We start from the raw sequence: 17,772 nt of genomic DNA on the forward strand, positions 1-17,772 counted from the left end.
TAAGCTGAGTGTCAGGACACTACTGCTGTAAAACAACTGATTTTCTAAAGGGAGTCTGGATTAGAGGAATGACTTGCAGAATCTGAACAAAAAGATGCATTGGAGCTGTTGTGGCCCACACACTTAAGTTCACAAGAGCAGGACAAATGACCATAGCTTAGCTTAGCGTATACCCACTGGAGATTGAAGTCTTCAGTAACCTTAGAGGAGATATTTTACTTTGCTCAAAGATTGCTCCTCTTCCACTCTCCCATCTCCTCTGTGGTCTTTCCTACACAATCTAACTTAACACTGTAATTAGCTGACTCAAGGGAAATGGGTAATATGAGGCTTTGCACTCAGGCAAAGCTATTAAGCTCTGGTATAGTTCAGTAAGCCCATTAATCACCAAGAATCTGATAATATCAATTATTTCAGTAAACAAGGAAGTCAAGATCAAGTCCTTGCCCCTCATTCAATACCTGCATTAAATCAGCAAGCTGATAGATTTAGAAGCTAATTAAAGTAAAATGGAGCTTTGTAAAGGATCATTAAAGATTTCGAAAGTGTATGTAGCGTATCGTGTGTGTGTGTGTGTGTGTGTGTGTGTAAAAGGAAATTGTATATTCAAAAGAGAATGAGATAAACTAACATAGCAACCAAAAATTAGCAATGACTTTTAAGATCATCTACATTCTTTTAATATATAATTACTGATGATGAACTGCTGCATTTTGGAGTTCTCATATGACTACATACATTTCCTAATACACAAAGGGTCTCTGAGGTTAAAAACAAAAAGTTGTTGCTATAGTTTTCAGGTGACTTAGGCCAGTACAGGTAATGTCTTTGCTCTCAACTACTGGCCTATTTCTGGTTGAAAGTGAATCATTTAAACATCTTGGAGATATTTGACAGGCGTTCTGATTCCCTGAGAGCATTAGTGAGGGCTCCCATTGGTCCGATATAAGGCCTGCTTCCTGCAGCAAATGATGCCTTTCTTCAGATGCATGCCTACGCACCCCTTTTAATTGGCCTCTTCTGTAGCGGTGAAACTTAATGACTTTGTTCCGGGATTAAAAGCCTTTGAGTGTTCAGGCAAGGAATGGGTCCTAACCCTTCTTTGTCTGTCTGCACTGCAGTGCACCCACCACACAACAACCCCCCCCCCCCCCATTTCTCTCGTTATTCATTTTTCCATCACCTTAGTTCCCATTACTGTGTTACACCTTCAGTAGGTTACAAGTTTTACACTTATGTGCTGGAAGTCTGCCAGCATTCTCCTATACATTTCGCTTTAATTTGGTGCTGAAGTACTACAATTTATCAAGATTACAGCCAACTCGTTTTAGTAAATGTGATATGCTGAGCATTTATTAATTATGTTTTCTTGCCTTTGCCTTTAACTTTTCACATTGTCAAAACTAAATCCATTCTTTCTCGTATGGTTTGAACAGAAAGGATCCCATCAATGCTTTTGCCGGGAAAATAGTTCTGGCTGTGTGTTTGATGCTAAAACTGCAATCTATTGTTATGTTGAAATGTTACTAGGTACCGATGTCACAATTCTATATGAATGCAGGAAAAGACTGTTTTGGAGAAAAGTGTATTTGTTTACTCTTGAGGAGGTATGCTAACCTGCCCATTCATTACCATTCACTGGGCTAAACTAACTAGCATCCAACTGGTCTTTGTGGGTCTCAGCTCCCTGTTGCAGAGGAGAGAAGCAAACATATCTCCATCTCTGGCTTTGAGGATGAGTGTACTTCCCAAAAAATTGCCATGTTTATTCAGGAAAAAAATATGTTGTTTAATAATATTCTCATATTATTCTCTAATCCCATCTACTTGTGCAGTAGACCACCACATAGCCTTTATCATCTCAGTTTTATCATGTTATGGTGGCTCCCAGCAAAATAAGAACCGACTCCAGGAGGCAGAGGAAACAACTGACTAAAGACAAATATAGGGCTAAAAGCGAACCACGAGAATTTGAGGAGCTGTACTTTTACTGCTGACTTCATATTCAGGCACAACGGGTTCAGCTGCACTGGTGGACACTGATGGAACGATAATCCTCAGTCAGCATTGCTTGCTTTGTTGTTGAGATCTAACGTTACCCGCTGCTTGTTATCATAATCACTGTGCTAACATCATCGGGACAGGTTTTTTTTATTTTTTATTTAAACGTTTTACTCACAGAGGAGGCAGCATGGCACAGAGGTAGGGTGACGGTCTAGCAGCCATAGGGTCGCTGCTTTGATCCCCACTTTCCCCGATGACCATGTTTGAAGTATCCTTGAGCAAGCTGCTGACCCTTAATTGCTTCTGGTCCCTGAGACGGCCTGGCAACCCGTCCTCATCCCGTGTGACCGTTAACGGATAAGCGGTATAGAAAATGGATGGATGGAGGGTTTTACCTACAAGTATGTGAAATGACCTGGACATTTATCTTCTTTTCTGTTCTCCTCTAAACAAAAAAACGAGATAAAAGAATAAAGGCAACAGACTTAAATTGCTGGCAAGTGTTTAAATGGTTTGCAGTGTGTACATTTGTGAGTGACTTTAGGTGAGGTCATTCCTTCAGAATGGCTGTCTATCTCCTCCATCCCCACCATTCAACCACCTCCCAGATGCCAGACCAGGCCAGTGCTAAGTGATAGAGTAATCGATGTGCAGCCTAATCAGCCAGCTTAACTCTAACACCCTGGACAGGTCCACATCATTCTCATATCAGCCTCCACACATTTGGAGGTGACATGGGAGAGGCCAAAGATTAAAGGAAATCTTGTAAAAAGGCAGCATTTAAAAAAAACATTTTTTAAATGTGTCGACCAAACAAAAAGTGACCTGTGGCGGGGGCAGCAGCAGAGAGAAGCAGCTTCAGGCTGGAAGAGCAAAGAAAAAAAAAATACAAACAAAGACTTTATATTAAATTGAAGTTGGCACTCTGTTCGTGGAGCATCATGCAGAAGGCTGATCATTGGTATCACAGAGGGTGGAACCACTTTAATGCATATTGATACTTGCAGTCAATTACTACATGTCTATTAAAGTGGCAGGTTTGTAACACATATTGAGGGAAGGTCAGTCAACTTGAAAAATTATCTATAAACTGCTTTACACAATCTTTACAGGCAGTAAATGACGCATAAAAGAGCAAAGAGGGTAAAGTTGATGTGGGAGCACGGGGCCTGCAGACTGCGCACTTAAAACACACATCTTTACACACATGTGTTATATCTGGATTTAATTACACCTGACAAGTATACACATCCGCTCTTTGAAACCCCTGCAAATGGTAATGCCAACAATGTACATTAATGGAACCTTTTTTTTTTTTAATGCACAATTACAGCTTCTAGCGTCAATTTGTCACCTGTTAAAAGAGTGCCAAAAAAAAACCCATCAGCAAGTTTATGCACGTGTGTTCTCTTTTTGTTGGTTGTGTGGTTTCTTTAGTGGCTGTAAATGTCATAACCAGTCATGTGTGGGATAAATGAATGATAGCCATTAGGAGGCATGGATTTAATATTTGATAATCACGCTCATCAAGTTTCAGTTCTTCATGGGTATCACAGATATGGAAAGAGAGCAATAAATATGATCACGAAAAACCTGGCCATCAACCAGCTTGCTAGTTTAAGCGTTGTAAAAGAGGACACCACCTTAAATCCTGTAGGAACTCCAATATTTCAGACTAATTCAAAACACAGGAGCATCTATAGATTTTTTTTTTGTTTTTCTGTTTTACTAAAATTAGTTTAATTGAAAATGACTGTCTGCTTCCTTCAGTCAGGAGTGTAACTGGAGGCAACAAATCACCGTCATCATTAATGTTTAAGATGGCTAACAACTGTGCTGTCAACAGCTTCCAAGATAATCGACATGCCAATCAATGACGGGTGTGAGGTCGGCTTTTAGAAGGTCCCTAAGGTGGCTGCCTAGAGCACACTCAGTTTAACAGAGTGGCAATGGCAGAGTAAACAGAGAAGAACATAGACTCCTGGACTGAGTGGCTGATCAATGCCATTGATCAATTAACCTACAGTAGCTCCAGTGCTTTGTACGGGCCGCTCATTTTACCCCTCGGTCATCTGACGGACCAACAACAACCTTCTACTCAGTTACCAACACATGCAGCATGAACGCTTGGCTCTGGAGGGAGACAGAGAGTGCAAACGGCTGCAAACGATGTCTCTGATAAGCAAATCGGGACTGAGATTTATCAACAATCAAGACCCTGAGGCTACTGCACTCACCCGGGGTCCTTGGTGCAGGCAACATGGTGGGAAGTTAAACTATTCAGATGAATACACCACCAACTGTGTTATTATGCAGAGCTAGTTCAAATTCAAAATGACCAGCTCGTTTTAGTACAGTAGCATCGCCACGAGAGGAAAGACAGTAACACTCTGTTGTGCACATACGCATCAAGGAGAACTGAAAAAATGTTTTTTGTTTTTGCTATGTTAAAGAATTCATCCCCAAATAAAATGGTTTAATCCCTGGGGCCTGCACCACCCCTCCACCCAGTTTATGTACAGTAAAATAATGACAGATGTAGGTTTTTGTATAACCCTGCATAAAGAAAAGAGACCTGCAGATCGTCCCGACCTCTCCAATGCCCATTATGTAAAAACTTTTTTTTCTTTTTTGCAGCAAATTTTACAAGTGTCTCTCTTGTCTCATGCTGCACCCCTCCACTAAGTGCTGCCATTATTTGGTGCAGTCGCTTTTGCATAATCCCGTTTACAAAATGTCAAGATCGCAATGCTGCGACTTTGAAATTGCAGTGAGCAAAACACAGGTCCATGTTACAAGAATGAACTAACCAGCTCCACTGGTCTTGCTTCTTGATTTCGAGGAGCGTCCAGTTGAAAGGTCAGCACTAGAGAGGGTGGATGATCACACCCGGAGCTGTAAGACCTGTCAAGGTATTACTATTATTATTATTTTGACACCAACAGAGAGCAACACCTCTGTGGAGCCGTCCGTTCATCTAGTCCATCTCCACTTGAGGATGAGCAGCTGTAACAGTGACAGGATGTTAAGTGTGCTCACAAGGACATGACAACTAATTAAACAACAACATGAGTATTGCATTTTCTCCACAGGCAGACTGGAGAACAGGACAGAAGGGAGGATGATATTGCCGGAGAACAAGAAAAAAAAAGGTAGCATTAACTAGCTAAGGTAAAGTTAGATATTTCACAATCTCTGTTGCTGTTTGGACAGATATTGACGATGTCTCAGAGGCTTTTATTGGCATCTGCATGTGAAGCAGTGGTTCAAAAAGGAATTAGGGATGTCAATAAATATGTTCTAAAGTTTGTGTTGCTTCATTTTATTTAAAATTCTTTAATTACCTATTGATATTCAATCAGTACTATCCAGATAAATCTGCCCCCCCCCCCCCGAAAGAGATCCTAGAGGAAACAGTCAGTGGAATCAGGACAGTGGGTCTCTACCTACAAGCATACAGTTCCATTAACTCTAAATTCATGATGAATTTTTATTTTTACTCTCTTCTCAAAGCATCCATTTCAGATGAGATGAAAAAGTAATATTCCAGCAATAAAGCTTGATTTACATCCTCTGCGCTGTTCGCCCTCTTCCTTTTTTATTTGATCATTTAGCTAGGATCATATAACTGTATATCAGACACAAATGAAATCAGGTCCCATGCACATTAAGGCCATGTCTTTCTCCAGCTAACATCCCCTCCAACCCAACCAGCCAGCTCCACAGCAAGCCAAGGGCAGAGTCCCATTCATTTTCAGGTCCATTTCCTCCTATGATTAGGCGATCAATCAATCCCAGCATTCAATCTCATCAAGCAGACGGGATTATCTGCCCATCTTCTCCTCTCCCTCTTTCAACTCCCTCCCTCCCTCCCGCACACAGCAGCACATTAACATCAGATCAAGTATCACCAAACAAAAGCAGTCTAGCACATCATCTAACCACAAACGGACAGATTCCCGTTTTAGTGTAGACGAGTGAAGGATGATTGTGTTCTTCTACTGGATGCGCTCACAAACTTGTCGCAACACAGAAATTAAAGTTAGAAAAAGAAAAGTATTCGTCTATCTTTTCAGATTCTAAAAAGCAAGGCTGCTGCTTTTAGTTCTGTACACTGTGGTACACGTGGGCAGATAAGCAGCGTTGAAGTCTGATGAAGAGTCAGATGTGTATTTCTTCTTATAAAAAGGAATAATTCCTCAATCTGTGTGAAAAACAGACACTTACCTGTACAATTTCAAATATCCTCCCGCTCTCATTTTTGTCTGTAGTAAAGAAGATTGTTATGAAACATCGTATTGTGAATTGTTGAGAGGGAAATGAATTAGTGATCAACTTTGAGTGACTGAGAAATGGAACTACTTATTAATGTGATCACTAATTTTTAATATAGTTTCTCTCCCAGAGAATCACTGGCTAAAAGGGACATTTTACCTTAGGGCTAAAAATATTCAATGAATTCTACTTAACTGCAAAAAGCTTTTTGATGTAGAAATGTTAATTCTTGAAACAGCACTGGTGAAACTGTCATGCTTTCAAGAAACACTTCCTTTTAGGAACCGTGTTCCAGGTTAACAAGGTTCCACGTCTCAAAGAGTCTTTCCATGCTTTCCACAGAGGCAGTTGTCCCCTCTGATAGTAAATTAAAGCTGATGCAGTCAGAGTGACAAAATGACAACTTTGCAATAAAAATCCCCCATAAAAAGACCCACTTTCTTCAGTTAACTATGCCACTTTTACCTTTTATTAAACAGGACAATGTAAATATTAGTTCTCCATCTCATAGTGCACTTGAAATGTTAAAATTTCCCTCATCCTGAAATGGAAGGTCATAAAAACAAATGCCATGTTGTTATAGTGCCTCGTGATTCTTCAGACAAAAAAAAAAAAATCACGAGGCATCTTTTCTTCACTTCCAGAGCAGCAGAACATGGATTTGAAGGCTGTTAAATTTTGATTTCAATACACAAGTGGATGATGGCATAAGTTGGTTGAGAGCTTCATCGACAGGTTGTGCTACCAGAGTCTGAGGTGACTGGAAGAGAGTAGAAGACTTCTCAAAAGAGGCTTAAGATTTGTAGCCGACAAAGCCAGAAGAGGGCACTGCTCTAAAGTCCTTTGAATTATTCTTCACAATATTCCGATTTCTGTGTCTGCCTGTGACCTACAAGAAAAACAAAGTGACGTTCAAGGATTTTATCAACTTAGTCAACCAACAACTTAAATATGTACTACACCCGCTCGATGGAAACATAAAAGAAACTAACTCGAGCAAGAGAGACCCAGTCCGACAGAAACTGAAACCACAATATGCAGAGCCATTCAAACCAAAGAAAGTATTCAGAACAACTATTGTATTCCCTGGAACCAAAAAACAAAGTCAAGATGGAAAACAACAAACAAGCAACATCAAAAACACAAACTGTCCCAGTGGACGCCGAATGGCAAGCCTTGTGTTTATTGCAAAAGGAGAGCAACACAGTCTCACAGTCTGCAGAAAACTCGAGAACAATCCACACAAGGAAACAATTGACTTATTGAGAAGGAAAGGTCTGTGTTTGAATGTTTAATAGACGGCCACATGAGTCGCCACTGTAACAGTGCAGTTACATGTCTAGAATGGAACTTTGGGTGTGACTCCATCAGTCCAGTCTGCACAGAGACAAAGTATCCAGGTAGCTCAGAGTCCCTGAGGAACCAACTTAACATGAACCCATGCCCTGCAAGCTCAGAACAACGGGAGGTGTGGAAGAACCTGTTCTGCCACCTACTGTAGTTCATATTTGTCAGTCACAATTTCCTGTGTTATTTTGTAGTTTAGCAACCTCAGAAGCCATCAGCTGTGTCTGATATCAGCTTTGTCTGATGACGAAGTCTCTGGGAACATAAGATGTCTGCATGGAGTTGAAAAATGACGCATGTGAGCGCATTGTTTCAAAAGTAGCCAGGTTTCACTTGGTTAACAGTTTAAATCACTGCAATGGCTTTCTTCAATCATCTGGCTACAGCCATTTTTCCAAGCTTCCATTTTGGCCAACGTGTTGTCTCACTCTCCACACCTAATGTTTACACGGAAGCCAACAATGACCACTCAAACATAATGGGTAAAAGCTGCTTCAAGGGAAATCAGAAGCTTTCCTGTCCCAAAAATTCCTCCCTTGCCCATAGATTCTGTATTTGTATGCATGATCTGTCTGTTAGGGTTAGTAGATTGCAGACCTCTCCTCTCATTCCATTTTGTAGCGATTAAGAAGCAGCCAAAACAGTCAAGAAATTTCTACTAATGGCCACACACGCTCTTTGTGCTGAATAGAAGAGCAAGCTGGTGAAACGTAGGTTTCAGCAAATCAAACTGCAGGGCAACAACAGCAAACAGACAGCTCACCTCAGAGAAGAATGGAAGACCTGAACTTGGATGACACAGATTCCTGGGGGGGGGGGGGGGGGGGGGGGGTGCTGGTGTGCCAGAACAGTTCGTTCACATTTAAGCCCTCACTCAAAGACTGACCACATACAGGAAATGCCTGTGACTGTTTACTGCACTGTAATATTGTGGGCTGAGATTAGGAATGACACATCAGTTTGACTATCATCAAAGCTGCATGTCTGCTCTCACCATCACCTCCATCTCTGGTGCGCTGGTACATCCTGCATGTGGAATCCTGCAGGAGCTAGAGAAAGTGGATCTCAGGTCTGCAACGTGATTTGTTCAACTCAAGCGTTTGTTTTTGGACTGGCATGAAAGCTTGGCTTATTTCATAAAAAGCAGTGAAGACGCTGATCATCTTCAGACATACACAGCTGTAATTTCACACAGCTGGAATAGTGGTCTCAGATCTAAAAAGCTACAGAAAGTGTCTCATTACTGCAAGAAGAGGACAGTGATTGCATAATAAAGTGACCCTACCCACAGTTGCTTTTTAATTTCTTGCATTTTTTTATGCTAAGCAATACCGATGGGTGAGATGAAATCACGACTTTAGTCAGAGGACTTATTGGAAAGTGTGACGTCCTTGGGGCAGGTGTGAAATATCTGTCCATTAAAAAAAAAAAAAAAGACCAAGCAAGGCTCACAATGCAACTATGACGTGGCAACATCTTTGTTACAAACTAAGACGATTAAAAAGATGTCCTCTGACAGCTCATTATAGCATCAGCTGAGGCCATTTCCCCCCTTCAGCCTTTAATTAAATTGGAATGATTAGAAAAGTACAGAACAGTCAACAGCTCCATGACTGCCAGCGAGAACTGCAATATCCAGCAGGCAGACTTTGTTTTTTCTGTTTTTTTCTACATGCTCAGCATTCTCTTACTGTTGATTCACACAATGCTGACATTTATTCCACTGTGGTCTTATTGTGTGCAGTCTCCCATTCTTCTATAACTATGTGATGAGTTAATATGTCAGGTTGCCCGAAATACTTCACTAGAACTTCTTGCTATTTTAATTGTAAAGTTACGTCTGTGGCAAACTGTGTAGATGGCTGGACCTCACCTAGATATTACAGGCCTGCTTTCATCTTAACATATTCATTGTATAATGATATTATTGATTAATAAAGAACAGTTTCTTCTCGAGTGAAATTACAGTAATCACCAGTTCACATAGAGCCCTATTTTGGATGCGGGTTTACAAGTTATTAAAATTACAATAATTCTATCAGGGCCACAGTATGCTTTTTTTTAGGTGTACGGTCCAATTTTAAAAAGGTGCGTCCTCCTAAAATACAATAGGATCGGGCCAGGTTTCATTCGGCTTTGCTCACATTGTTCTGTTCCTGCAACTAAACTGGTCTTGATGGATCTTCAGGCAGGTTTATATTGCACCTTGTCAGAAGAGGTTATGATAGAATCCTCAAAGAGCTTCAAAGCTTTTCATTCTTTCGATAACAACTTTGCTTACTTTTTCTGATTGTGACAATGTGACAAGAGAGACTGTAGGAAACACTTGAGGGTGTTGCCTCATGTGCCCCCCACTGCCATCTGCTAGTTAAGTTATTAGTGAAAAAAAATGCATGCAGTGTCAGAACAACTTCTGAACGGCTGTTAGTAAATCCTCTTTGAAAACTACAATTGAGGCAGCAGGGGTCAAGAACAGTGTGCTGCTTGCAGCATACATTACAATCACTGAATGTTACTGGAAAAGTACTTCTCCAGAAAAAGGGGTTATAAATGGTTCATTGTTATGAGACCCCGTATGACCTGACAGATTTTGACAAAGGAAAGCGAAGAATACACACAGTTTGCAGTGGACAGGCTTTAGATGCAACTGAAAGGGGCCTTTTCCTGCACCAGTGAGAGCGAACAGACTGGCTGATGACCCAACTGTCCTTTACTGGTGTTTTTTGAGAACCAGTTCCAGTCTGGGATATTGATATAGTCCTGCAACTCCGAATGCAGCGATTTTCTAACATTATCCCCCTGACATCCAGGCCTTTGTCTGGACCCTCTCTGCACTGCATGAGAAACACCTCCACCAACCACCTGTGCAAAAATCCCATTCATCTATTTCAATTCAAATTTGAGCACCATCACCGAAACCTGCCAAACTCACCGTGGCCTCTCCAATTGTGAGCGGTTCAACGACTGGCGGGGTTTAGCAGGGACACGGAGTCATGGGCTGTGTGGAGTCACTGAATTAATACCAGAAGCTGTGAGGCGGATGCACATATGTTGAAGAGTGCAGCACCAACAGTAAGTTGATAGTCTGCTGAGAGTCCACGTCATTTGGTCATTTTACGCTGGATGTACCAAACTTGTGGTGCTGTTTAAATGAGTAGACGATGTGCTAACTGAATATTTGGAGGGGGCAGATGGAGTACCAGGGGATGATAGAACTAAGGTACCTCAGTCCTCTAGTCTGACATCTGCAGATGTTCCATCAGTGGAGGAGGGAGGAGGCTGCCTTACATTTGATGTGACTCAGCAGACACAGCTGCTTATGTTGGAGGAAGTAGATCCTTCTGATCGGTCTCTGCTCAGCTGCATCAGCTGATAGGGAAGCTGATTCTGGTGCAGTGGAGGACATTGCTCCACTAGCTCAATAATGTCCCTGAAGAGATTGAAGAAACTGTTTCATTTTGAAATAAAGGCTGGAATACAGACATCTCTTTTATGTACCTTGCAAGCATATTTGATGACTTACAACAAATGCATCGCTATCCAAATGCAATTGAATAAACCAATAAGACAAAATGGACTTGCACATATATATATATATATACACGTATGAACTGTATAGTTGTACTTGGATTAATTGTACTCAGCAGGCAACACTTGAAAAACCTGTTCATCAGGCTTATTTTGTGGCAAGTTTGCCAGAATGACCCAACTTTTGCAAGAAAAGCGAAAATGATTCGATCAGATTGAATAATTACATACTTTAATCCTGTGGGTTTCTCCTTCTTCCAAGTTGAAGGTCTAAATGTTCTTTTGGGAGCCGATAGCACGCACATGTAAAAACACTGACATCTGAGGAACAAGCGACATGAAGTCACACCAGTTCTCTTTTGTGCATGCAAATATCAAATGCGTGCCCAGGTGTGGCTGGAGGTGAATATGCTGTTAATAAGTAGTGGAGGTGATTGGCTAAGGAAGTGAGCTGACCTCTCTGGCCTGCCTGAGCTAACGTTTACACTTGATTAATAGAGTTTTAGTCCCTGCTGTATGGATGCCAAGTCGGGTGAGGATAAAACAAGCCACCAGTATAATCCGGCAAAACTCATGCTCACATTTGCCTTATCACACGTTCCTTGTGAGTGACAGACAGGGGTTGTTTCCTTGCTGGTTGGTACGCTGTGAAAAAACACTAAAAGCTCTTCCTATCCCCACTTATCTTCAGCAGTCCTGTAACTACACTCTGAGAAGTATTTATGCTTTAGACACTTTATTTCTAATGTTCTTTTCAAGAAGATTTAACCCCACCCTTACTTTGTGTTGGCTATCCCCAGGCTGCTCATAATTGCACAGAATTTAAGGTTTATAGGACTAGGTCCGTGCGTTTGAAACAAGACTAGATTATCAATCTGCTTTATATTTGAAAGTAATTCAAATTCTTCATTGCTTTGTGAATCCCTGCAGAAAGACGCAGGGCGGCAGCGGCGGTGGGGGTGACAGGTTAATTGAGGAATAATACCCTTCAGAATGATGGATTTTGGTGACTTGAGATGTCAGAATCCATTATAGGAAATTTAAATTTGCAATTAAAGCAGGAGGTTGGGTGCAGAATTCTCTCATTTTGATTCCCCTGTGCCTCCTCCTCTGTTATTAATGTTCTGCATTAAATGTCCAAGCCCTTGATTCTGTGCTTTGGAAATTATCCAGCATTCAACATGGTTTGAAAAAAAAAAAAAGATTCACTTACAATGAAATACATTTTACTCGACTAGCAAACATTTCATGAGGTAACTCAAATGTAACCTCCTGCTAAGAAAAAGTGAATTTGATGTTGGTTACGATATTCATCATCATATGTGATACGCAGTACAAATACATGGAGAACTTTCAGAAGTTCAAGAATTCCATTTTGCACTGTTGCTGTAGTTCCTTACATCCAACTTCATTTTTAGACACAGGAATCCAGTCCATTCTCATGCCATTTCTGGTTTTGTTATTGTGTAACATCTAGACAAAGAATCTAAAGTGAGTGTGCATGTGTGTGAGCGCGGTGCAGGATTTCCCTAAACTTAATTTTTTGAGAACAACAAGTTTCCTTGATACTCTGAGTTTTGTCAATATCAGCGCAGTTGGATGACGTGTTCTTGGACACCAATAATAATTTAGGTTATGGTAGGAGTGCGGGCTCTAGGACTGTCCTACATAGATGGAGTTAGGGCTGGTAAGACCAGTGAAAACAACTGCATGGTTGGATTCAAGGGCCGGATGTTATTAATGTGGTTAATGTTGTCCTCCTTCCTTGTCTGCATCATAATGAGACTCCTGCTGACTCAGTAGTGTCTTGCCTAAATACTCAAATCCACTTTTTTCTGCGTATTGATGTGAAGTGTGTGTCAGGTGACTCATGGCTCAGGTGTTAGTAATCACAGGGCGTGTGCAGGTCTTAGGAGACGAGACATTTGTCTCCTGATCAACAACAAGCTACAATGGACAAATATGTCTGGATACTGTCAAGGCGCTTGCTTTTGACTGCATGACCAAAATTTGACACCCCCTCCCTTTTTTTTTAAACTTTTGCTCCTTCATGCAACTGACGAGGCACAGTGTGACACTGACACATAGAGGACCACTGGATTTATTAGATGCTTCAGCATGATGTTGAGTTGTAATCATAAAAGAAATTGCAAGAATCATCACACAGTTACTGCAAGCTAATTAAAAAACCTCAGACATAGGTTATTTGGATGTAGCCAATCATTTTACAGCATTTGGGTTAGAGTGGATGAGACTGAATTATAGAGGGCTAAAAAAGGGCTAAGTACCACACTTGCAGTGATACATAAAACAGTGAAACTTAAGCTTATAAGCAGTAAATCCTGAATTTCAAACTGGTATTAGCACGGTGGAGTAGATATGATATGAAGAGTTAATGAATGTTAACATGTTTGCCAGCCACTGTCAAAACTGAGGAGTCGACTGGTGAAATTCCTCATCCGTGTCTCAGTGTGAGGACCACCTGCAGCAACAGCAGCGTATTCGTGCCACCATCAGTTCCTATATAACCAGTCAAAATGACAAATGGCAGACAAGCGCTTCTCAAATATTTATTGAGGGTGGGGACAGAGTTGTAATGGGTGGCGGTGTTTTACCGATGTGGCAGAAAGGGTTTGGGATAGCTGGAGAGCGGCGCCTGGATCTGAAGTTTAAAAACAGCAATATGTGAAGTGTGCGTTCACATGTCTGGATGATAATGTTTTTTAGCTGAGAACAAATGATTGTCTTATTGTCATTTCTCTGCATTTCCCTCTGCTTCTCCCCACACACCCACTCATCTCCCCCATCATTCGGACAGCTGGAAACAAAATTCATCCGATTCGTTCTGCTGCTTCTTTCTCTCTCTCTCTCTCTCTCTCTCTCTCTCTCAACACCCACCTCCCCTCCTCCATTCCCCAATCTCCCTCACTGTCGTAATAGGATCTGCAGGAATCATTCAAAGGCTAGACATAATTTACTGCTTGCCGTGCACAATAACCCCTCCCACACTCACCCCCTTTCTCAATCGCACAAGGTGCCCTGCGGATGAACTAATCATACTTGAAATATTATTTCTGCTTCTTATTCCTCCATTTTATGAACAGCTCTTTTTTATGGTGCAATGGGTTTAACCCCTGCCTGGTCATACTCACACCAGCCTGTTCTACAGGAAGAAGGGTGGAGTGTGTGGGCGGATAGAAGAGACAACAAAAAAAAAAAGTTTCTTTTATTGCTTTGTTTACATATCTGCCTTCAATGTCAGCTGGTTTTGATAAATTCCTGTTTTACCCAAACCATGATTTCCCCAGGTGATAACTCCATTTTACAAAGAGTATACAGTGAAACCTTGAGTCATAACCACAGCAGGAACCTCCCCAACAAAACCATCTCCTAACCAAGGAGAACATAACAAATCCATGGAGCTCTTTCACCTTAATCGCCTTGCTCTCCTTACTGCAACCCTCACATTTGGACATATTTGTGATATATACATACACACGCAACATAACTGAAAAAAAAGAAGCACCCCATCAGAGAGCGAGCAGAAATGTTAGGAGTGGCCAAATCAACAGTTTGGTACATTCTGACAAAAAAAAAAAAGAGTGCACTGGTGAGCTTGGGAACTCAAAAAGGCCTGGACGTCCATGGAAGACTACAGTGGTGGATGATCGCAGAATCCTTTCCATGGTGAAGAAAAACCCCTTCACAACATCCACTCAAATGAAGAACACTCTCCAGGAAGTAGGTGCATCAGTATCTTAGTCTACCATAAAGAGAAGACTTCATGAGAGTAAATGCAAAGGAAAGGATTCACCACAAGGTGCAAACCATTAATCAGCCTCAAAAATAGAAAGGCCAGAATTGACTTTGCCAAAAAACACCTGGAGAAGCTGGCCCAGTTCTGGAACTGCATTCTTTGGACAGATGAGACTAAGATCAACCTGTACCAGAATGATGGGAAGAAGAAAGTTTGGAGAAGAACTGGAACAGCTCATGATCCAATGCACACCACATCTTCTGTAAAATATGGTGGAGGCAGTGTGATGGCATGGGCATGCATAGCTTCCAATGGCACTTGGTCACTTGTGTTAATTAATGATGTGACAAAAGGCAGAAGCATCCGGCTGAATTCTGAAGTATATAGGGATATACTTTCTGCTCAGCTTCAGCCAAATGCAGCAAAGTTGATTGGACGGTGCTTCACAGTACAGATGGACAATGATCCAAAACATACTGCAAAAGCAACGCAGGAGTTTTTTAAAGCAAAGAAGTGGAATATTCGGCAATGGCCGAGTCAATCACAGATCTCAACACTATTGAGCATACATTTCACTTGTTCAAGACAAAACTTAAGGCAGTACGACCCATAAACAAGCAACGACTGAAGACAGCTGCAGTAAAGGCCTAGCAAAGCATCACCAAGGAGGAAACCCAGCATTTGGTGATGTCCATGGGTTCCAGACTTCAGGCAGTCATTGCTTGCAAAGAATTCTCAACAAAATATTGAAAAGTAACATTTGACTCAGGGTTATGTTTCTTTGTCCAATTACTTTGGAGCCCCTGAAATGAGGAGCAGTTGTATAAAATTAGCTGCAATTCCTACATGTTTAATCACATATTTTTGTTCAACACCTTGAATTAAACCCTAAAGTCTGCACTTCAATTCCGTTGTAGTTGTTACATTTCAAATCCAATGTTGTGGCATGCAGAGCCCAAATCATGAAGATTGTGCCACTGTCCAAATATTTCTGGGCCTAACTGTATATATATGACAATGTTGTCGATGAATATAATATGGTGCAATATAAGTATTACAGCTTTAATAAGATTTATCAAACAAGCTAATTCTGATCAATTGCACACTGAACAAAAACTGATCAGAAACCCTCAAACCCTTCACAGCAAACTAGAAATACTGCGGTTGTGTGCCTGTGCCTCCGACCTCAAAATCTTCTCAGTTCAGCCAAGAGTCCACATGGACCACAGCAATGACAAAGTATAAACAAAAGTCTCTTCATGGAACACCTTGAATTCTTCTCAAACATAATTCACTTAATATAAATCTGATCTTGACAACCTTCACGCCGCTCTAACGAGCTTCTAGCACAGCCTGACTAAAGAATAGATAAGAGATAAAACTTCTTCCCACTCCACAAAGACCACTAACCCTGGGATATAAAACAGCTGCTTAAACTGGTTGAGAAATATTAATGTAAGAGTACTTAAGGAAAAACATTTGATTTCCCCATTTTCCTCTGTGCGTTTACAGACCCGGTCTGCATGTAGCTGTGTGGCGGCGGTGAAGAGGCGGCATCTACATGCGTCAGTGCTTGGCAGCCACCAGAACACTGACATGAAATGCTTTTCCTCCCCTTTACCTGTAGTAATGAAGGCCGAGGAGTTCATAGCATGAACGTTATGTAGCTAAATGCTTTACATTTCAGTCTTATAAGCAGTTTGGAGGTCATTTCTACCTCAAAGGCTCAGCAAAGATGGAGGGTTGGATTGTGACTGCCTGAATTGTTAGCTTGGAGTCTTCTGCTTTTTGCGTCTTCATTCTGCACTTTACTGCCAACTGTCTAGATTGTAACTGCCAGTGGAAAAAACAAACATCTCACCTTCTATATTGATATAAAACAGTGAATTCTATTTTGCTTTAAAACACTTGTTACACTAATAAAAGTATCACACTTGAAAGGTTTGGGTAGTTCTGTGCTTTTTACAGTGGAACAGCATCTACTCCTTCAGCAGTCAAAGGTAATCAGCTATCTACACTCTTAGACCTGGACCAACACACCCATCACACATGCATTTGTAATTAACTACCTACACGTTGGCTCGTCAGACAGACACGATGACGATGGGGAGCCCGGAGAAGAAAAAAAAAAAAAAACAGTGTAAAGGAATATAAAAGGAGGAACAGAGACAAAAGAGAAGAGAGAAGAAAGCAGCTATCAGCTGTTCACTTGGACTTAAGGAGAACATTTACTTTACATTGATTTTCAATGCTTTAGTCAATTTCTTGTCACTTTTCATTGCCAGTGAATGTGATCTCAGGTTAGCTGCTTACAGGGAAAAGGAGAAAGTCTTACACGTTGAGAACAAGAAGCTCCACATTACGTTGCAAAAATGGTACTCTTGGGGACTGGAGGTACACATACAGTAGACTGTGAAACAAATGGGGTGGGGGGGGGGGGCTGTCAGCATCCCTGGTTGTAGCTAAGCAAACTTTGTACTTCAATGTTTCCAAAGATTTTAATTTGTTGCCATTACATAGCACACCACAATAACGTAAATACGTACATCTCCATAGATGTGCTTTGTGGCTGGAATGTCAAGCGCCTGCATTTATAAAGCACTTCTATGGTGTTGCCAATGAGACACAATATTCGTCAGCTTGCGTAGTAGCGGTTCACTGGAGGAACCGGGACAAGATTATTTAAAGTGAAAAAATATAACTTACAACGTCGCGGAGGGTGAAAAAGTTACTCAAGGAATACAGTAGAGGATGAAACCCAGACATAAAAACAACAAATGGGGGAGAAAGGAAGATCTGACAAGGACGACAACAGCAAGCAAACTAAAATAAAACCTCCACTGATGACACAACAAGAAGCA

General features: G+C 41.2%; 1 protein-coding gene across 2 annotated transcripts in view; it reads right to left on the reverse strand.

Annotated features, from left to right (window-relative positions):
• Window positions 1–17,772, reverse strand: part of LOC147269367 (uncharacterized) — a 50,079-nt gene extending 32,307 nt beyond the window's left edge. For both annotated transcript variants that reach the window (XM_086194684.1, XM_086194692.1), the window contains exon 1: window positions 17,618–17,772. In XM_086194684.1, the coding sequence (XP_086050810.1) occupies window positions 17,618–17,677 (60 nt within the window). In that variant the 5' untranslated portion in view covers window positions 17,678–17,772. The remainder of the gene's footprint in view (window positions 1–17,617) is intronic.

The sequence above is a fragment of the Aulostomus chinensis genome, chromosome 2 (assembly GCF_037954235.1).
Source record: "Aulostomus chinensis isolate RoL2024-O1b breed Wild chromosome 2, RoL_Achi_v1.0, whole genome shotgun sequence".
NCBI lineage: Eukaryota > Metazoa > Chordata > Actinopteri > Syngnathiformes > Aulostomidae > Aulostomus > Aulostomus chinensis.